At 43.5% G+C, this 6890-nt stretch overlaps 1 protein-coding gene across 16 annotated transcripts in view; it reads left to right on the top strand.

The window, feature by feature from the left end:
- The first annotated feature begins 362 nt into the window (after window positions 1-362).
- The window catches only part of ROBO2 (roundabout guidance receptor 2), a 469585-nt gene continuing 463057 nt past the window's right edge, over window positions 363-6890 (top strand). For 6 of the 16 annotated variants that reach the window (XM_064523371.1, XM_064523323.1, XM_064523301.1 and 3 more), the window contains exon 1: window positions 365-1438. In XM_064523371.1, the coding sequence (XP_064379441.1) occupies window positions 1384-1438 (55 nt within the window). In that variant the 5' untranslated portion in view covers window positions 365-1383. Of the gene's footprint in view, window positions 1439-1983; window positions 2124-6890 lie in introns of those variants that run through there. The other 10 variants (XM_064523361.1, XM_064523351.1, XM_064523355.1 and 7 more) reach the window with 5 other exon arrangements.

Genomic DNA, 6890 nt, shown 5'->3' with positions numbered 1-6890 from the left:
TGAGGGCAGTTGCTTTGCAACGGAGAGGCCTTGGGGAGAGTAGGCAAGGTAGCGGGGGACGGCGGGGAGGGGCACTTGTCCGTTTTTTCAGCTGAACGAGCCCACAAATCGTACAGATTTTGTAGGTCATGCGTGGGTTTTTTTTTGGGGGGGGAGGGGGGAACCTCTCTTTTGTTTTCCAGAGAGCGGGTCAGCACAAAAATCTCCGGGAAGAGCCTTTCAAGGGGCTCCCTCCCAAGCGTGTGTATGTGAGAGAAGGAATGAATAATTAGGGAACAGTTTCATGAAATCACTTACCGAAAAATTAGCTGCCCATTAAACGGGAAGCAGGAAGGAGCAATCATGTAAATCCTACCTATAGCCAACTGTAGAGGCGAGACGGGGAGGGGGTAGAGGGACGGCTGCCTCATTACATCGCCGTCTCCGTCTCCCTACCCCCGCGAGGCGAGGGACGCGTGGGTGTGGAGCACGCCGCTTTAGTCCACACCCCGCAGCCTCCCTTCCCCAGGCAGCCTCAGGAGCTGCGCTCATTCTCCCTCTCTCCGCGCCAGCCGGTGTGTCCGCGGCGGCAGGCGGCGGACGCCGGGCTGCCGGGGAGAGCCGCGGCGGCGGGAGGCCCCCGCGCCCCCCTGCGCCTCGCACACGCCCGCCCGCCGCCACTGCGCGGCCGCGCCGCTGCCGCCCTCCGGCACCGCGCAGGAGTTGCTGCCCTCGGGCACTTTCCGCTCGGGCTGCCGGTGAGGAGGGAGGCTTTAGGGCTGTGTTTTGGGGGGGATGCGGGAAAAGCCATCCCCTCCTGTAGCGCGCTGCCTAGGCGTTCCTATTATGGAAGTAAAGTGAGAAACTCTGCAGCTTGAACTGATTTGGTGGAGAGCGAGCGAGAGAGAAAGGGGCAGGGGAAGGGAGAGAGGGAAGGAAAATAGCCAAACCAAGCCAATGATTTTCCTGCGAAGTGCCGGGAAGTTTTCGGCACACTTTCTAGGAGTCAGGTCCTTTCGCAAAGTCTCGTCGTGTCTTCCGGAGAAAGAGCTTGCGTTTGGATTGCCATGGATCCTAAAGAGAGTCTTAGGCGCACTTGAATAATTCCTCCGCTTGGGCTGGATTGGTGGGAATTTAGGAAGGAGTGTGTGCAAAGCAGAAGCCTTCGGAGCTCGCTCTCTGCTCTAATCCGGATGGATCTAAAAGTGTCATATTCAAGACCTTTCCATCTGTAGCTTTTGATTTCAAGGTTTCCCTTCCGCTGTAATTAGCTGCTAAGAAACTGAAAACTTTTGGACCTACCTCTTACTGCTTTTGGATACTTTTTTTTTTTTTTTTTTTTTTTTTTTGGATCTCTCCGGAATTGGTCTCGCAAGCGATCTGGATTGCTTTTAATATGTCAAAATGGGTCTGCTGACGCCACTCCTGCTCTTTGGATTTGCATTTTTTCAAGTCTACGGTAAGTTCCCTTACTTCAGACGTGCCGCTTCTGTGCAGAATTTCCCTTCAGCTGAATCTGATTTGGGACAGCACATGGACGACGTTACTAAGCTTTTAGCGTTACAGAGTCTTAAGTTTGTTTCTGGTATAAAAAAGGTATTTCGGGGCGGGGACGGTGGGGGAAGGGGGATGAAGGAAGAATATATGTTTCCAATAAGCAGTTGCTCCCATCTGCTAACTTAATGGGAAAGTAGCTCATGATGAGAAGAATGTCAGCGTGGGGAAAGAGGAAAAACTACTGTGCTAAGCCTTTTATTCGAGGGAGGCTGGGGACGGGGACGACGGCACACGGACGGGGAAGGGCAGAAAGCAGGGGACTGCTGTAGCCGGCGTTGCTCTGCCTCCTGCTATTGTTAAACTGGGAGCCGGGGGGAGCCGCCCGGCTGGGCAGAGGCTATAGCTGCGCCTCGGCGCCAGGTGAGGCGCGTTCGCGTCGTCGCCAGACGCCTCCCGCGGGCAGCGCAGCGCAGGGCGCCCCCTCCCGCCGGCCGCGGCCCCGGCCCCGGTCAGGTGCGGCGCCGCCAGGGGCAGGGAGGCTGCCCGCGGGGAGCACTGTTAAGCTTAGCAGGGATGGGAGAAAAGGTCTTTCTCTTCCCCCCGCCCTTTTCCTTTTGGGACTGCTCTACTAGGCTTGTTCTTCAAGTGTAAGTAATGGGTGAAGGCATATAAATGAGCATTTTATGGCAAGCGCGTTTCAGGGAGGGCGGAAACTTCAGTGAAAGGGTAGCGCTTAAAATATCTGTTAAAGTAGGGGTTGGTGCTGTGCTGCGGTGTAGACACTAAATGCATCCCAGTAGTTCAAGAAGACTGCTAGAAAGCATGCGTCTGTAACAGCATACTGTGTGTGTTGGGACCAAATGTTTGACTGTCCTCCTAATATTGAATATTTTCATTTTTAAACAGTCTTTTAGACTTCAGATGGATCTAACATCTGGGACCCTGGCCATTTTTGCCTGTCTGCTATAGAGCAAACTTTGTTCCAGGAAGCTACTGCTCGCAGTATTTATAGTATCAGTCTTTAAGCAAGGACTGTTTGCAACATGAAGTGATGTTACCTCACCTGCTGTAGGGTTATTGTCACAGGCTGCTGGGGGTATTTCTGCCCCTCCTCTCCTCGGCTCCTGCAAGAAAGGAGGCAAAATACACGGACTAGCAGGGGGAGGCATTCACATACTGCTTTACATTGATTGCATAATATGCTGTGCAATTTACCCTTCAGTTGGGTCCACTGATAAGAAAATACATTTTTTATATAATGTATATACATCCTAAACAGTAGGAACTTCCATCTGTGAAAGGATTTAATGGAACACTTGCATCTACCCGTGTGGTCATGTTTCTGTGCTCCCTCCCACCCTCACCACTTCCTCCTGTAACACATTTTGATTCAGAAGTGGAAGGCCTCCAGTATCGGAGAGATCTTTGTATACAAACTGTAAACATCAGGCTGTAGAAATGTAATTATTAGTAAGTGTTTAAAATTGTATGTAGCTAGAAGGAATACAATTAAAGTGCTCAGTGGAAGTGACAGAGTGAATCAGAGGAGCTTGGTGTTACAGAATGTAATTAATGCCAGGCTGTTTGGAGATATATGAAACAAATGCAATTAACCAGCTTGCTGGAACGACAGGAGCAAGACATAATTTATTCTGGTTTTGTCATGGGGAGCACAAGTAGAAGCTTTGTTCTGTTTTAGCCTTACAGGACAAGGGTGGGGGGTGCAGGTGAAGCATGTAACTAATTCAGAGCTGGACTATTAGAAAAACATGCTATGAATTTGCCCAGCAAAGGTGTCATCCTTTCCCTTCTTGAGAGGATATTGCAGGGGCTGTGTCAAGTCTGGCTATGTTAACTGCTCTAAAAAATGCCTTGTGGATAGCACATCATGACAAAATACAGATAAGCTGTTATTGTCAAAATGACTAATAAGTAGCTTTGAAGAAATACTGGTATGCAGCCTTGGCATGCAGTACTTTTGTCCTGTTAGATGCATAGTAATTATGATTACACCTTAGGGTGACATGTGCCACTAGTTGCTTTGAAAAGATAATATATATATATTGACATTAGTGCTATTTGTCATATTAAAAAAAATAAACTTCAGGCTACGAATTACTCAGTTAATAAGTTCTTGGGTTGCTTTTTGTGTTTAAAGGTTCCTTTTTAATGCCTTTTTTTTTTCTTCCCTCCCCTCTATGCTCCCTTGACATGAGGTCCAAACAGAGAGAGATGCCCTAGCATTTGAGGCATGATAGCCATCCTTTTCTCTGTGACATTAGTTTTGTTTGTGACTCACAAGTGGTATTGCACAGTGCATAGTGGTGTAGATTAAAATGGTAATTTCTTTTTTCTTCTCAAGTTATTTTCTCTGTCTATGCTTTTATGGCACCTGAAAATTGCAGAGGTCAATAAAAATGGCAGAAAACATGTTTTTTTTTTTTTATTGTGCTTATGATTTTCCTGTAGTGCTGCCCTATTCTTGCAATCTGTTCAGGGAATAACCATAATTCTCTCCTTTTTCTTTTAGCCATCAATCTTGGTTCCATATATATATGTGTGTGTGTGTGTGTGTGTGTGTGTGTGTGTGTGTGTGTGTGTGTGTGTGTGTGTATATATATATACACACACACACACACACATACATGTGTTTGTGGAACCAAGATATACATGCATATATGCCTTCTTCTACAGCATCCATACCATAAAATAAAACAGTAGTTGATAGAGTTAAAGCAGCTGATTACGTGTTTTTTTGTAGTGCTCAATTGATTGTCATTATTAAAGGTTTTTTAATCTTCTTCCAGTCATTAGTAAAGCTTGAAACAATGAAAATGAGCGGAAAAGTTTACACCTACTGTGAATGTAGACATGTGGATATTAGCATATGTGATAGACTTCTGTGGGCCAAATTCAGCCCTGGTATGATTCCCAGTGCTTTCAATGAAAACTACAGCCTTTTATGTCAGGGCTAGCCTTTAGCCATTGTCTGTTGAAAACTGAAAGTGTGATAATCTTGTATGTTTGGTATTATAGAAATATGAAAATAACTTTGTAATGGCAGCATTTCATTTTCATTTTAATATATTTTGAAAGCATTTATTTTTCTTAATGAAAAGGATGCATCTGATATGGTGGTCAAGGATTTTACCTTAAGCTTTTTAATCTTTTCAAGTGTTTTATCTCTACTTTTTTTATTATACCAGTGGTCCACACATCGGTGGCCTTGCACAGGTCTCAGTGGCCCATCAGAGGATTTCTTTTATAAAAAGCTAGAGTATATTCTTACAATAAGTGTATGTGCTGACAGGTTCTTGATCTCTCATGTGAGTTTCGCTGTTGATGGATAATCTTTGATTCTGTGGGATGTTTGCATTTTAGTGTGGTAAAATTCTTTCTAAATGAAGAATTTGCATTTCTGCTTCCTTTAGCTTGTTCTTCCTTAGGACTCAATTCCAAAGACCGTTTAGGCTCATGCTTCTGTTACTTATTCAGAATTTCAATGAAGCTGATAGGAATTTAAACATGTGTTCCAAGTTGATCATATGCTTTAAAACTTTGCTGAGTAGGGGTGAATTTATGCCCATGATGAAATGTTTTGCTGAATTAGTCTTAATATTTTGCTTTCCTTACTTCCTGTCTGGTAAATTGTTATTGCAACAGCATATACTTATGTGCAAAAGATAGGCCATGAGAAAGTGCTGTAGTAAAGCTTCCAGAGATGGCTGTGTTTGAAAAGTAATTTCTTTTTCTTTTTTGTTCCTTTGCTAACTTGTTGTAGGACAAGAGGTCTGACACCCATAGTTCTTTCAGAAAAGACAGAATAGTTGTTTTTGTTTGTTTTGTTTCTTGCTTTTTAAACTTTTCAATGAATTGGATTTATTACAGTAATCCTTCCATTAGTAATTTTCTGGAATGTTGGGATTGATGTTGTGTGTGGAAGATAAATGCTATCAATGCAAGGCATATGTGGACTACAGATTTGTAACCTTAAAAGCAGACAAAAAGGTTTCAACAGATTTTTAAGAATGCCTAAAATGCATGGAGAAGACTCCCTGAGAAATTCAGTGGGAGAAAATGGAGGCTTTGGCTAGTCAATCCTGTCAGCTCTATTTCCAGGGGTTGGTTTTCTACGGCAATGCTGTGTAGACTCATAGCACTGGTCTCAAAACATGCTCTGTCCACTGCTGAACTGTTTAGTGGAAATTACTAAAGAGAATGCAGTGTGATGCTTTTTAGCCAGTTGCTACCCTTGAATTGCTATTCAAATATTGATCTCCGCTAAATAGATAGCTAAAAGGTTCAGTACATTCCATTTCAGCCACCTAAGAAGAACACTGCTGTCAGGTTTTACCTGTTATCTCAGCTGGCATGGCAGAGGTTGCTATTCCTGTGGCTGCCATCTGGCTCACCACCCCTCATACCAACCTTGTAGATGCTACTTAGCAATCATATTGATGCTCACTCTTGCCAAGAGGCTGGTTTACTGGTGCTCACTTCTACATTTCTATAGGAATCTTTTTATTTTGTGTGTAGAAGTAAGCAAGTATTCATGCTTGCCAAATAAATGCTTTTTTGGCTCTGACTGAAGACACATTTCTTACATGTAAGCATTGGATGAATTACACAATGTTTATTATCCTGTTACCCAAACCTTGTTACACTTGCATTTTTACACTGCATGTTCTTTATGTATTCAAAAAATTTTTGGTACATACAAGTGTACAGAATCTGACCTTAAATCACCACTTTGGAGAGAACTTTCAGGGTACCTTTTATGCAGGGCTAGTCATGTGTACTGTTACCTATGAGATCTTTGACTACAAAAATAACTGCACACATAAATAAGGATTTGTGGTTGTAGATTTTAATCTCAGCATCTTTAGTCTTATGTGTGGCTTCTAGTATATTACACAGACTGGACTCTCTGCCTTTGAAGTAATGTGTCCAAAAATAAGATTGAGTCATCAGTGTGCCCTTGCCTAAAGCCATTTCCATAACAAAATACCTGCTAAGCACCTGCAGTTAATACTTTTCATTAGTTTAAAGGATAATTACATAAGCCCACATTAATCTAGGATCTGATTCTGCACTACTGAAATCTATAGCAATTTTGTCATTGAGTCCTCTGCAAGGAGGGCCTTGAAAGCAAGTGATATCTTGAGTTACCATAAGTAAAGCCCTGCATTTTCTGTTGATATTTGCTCTTTATGAATGTAATCTTGTTGCAAGACAAAGTTAGCTGGTTGCTACATCCTTCCATGGAGATACATCTGTAACTTCTAGGATTCAGAAGCTATGTTTTTGCTGTGGTCCTACTTACTCCTTTCTTGTTCCTGTTTATTGTTCCTATCTCTTGTTCCTCCCTTTACTAGTGCAGAGTATCCCTTTATAATCAGAAAGCTGCCTCTTGT

Source organism: Dromaius novaehollandiae, chromosome 1 (assembly GCF_036370855.1).
Source record: "Dromaius novaehollandiae isolate bDroNov1 chromosome 1, bDroNov1.hap1, whole genome shotgun sequence".
In the NCBI taxonomy this organism is placed as follows: Eukaryota; Metazoa; Chordata; class Aves; order Casuariiformes; family Dromaiidae; genus Dromaius; species Dromaius novaehollandiae.
The sequence above is the reverse complement of the archived record's forward strand: the minus strand, read 5'-3'. Positions and strand labels throughout refer to the sequence as shown.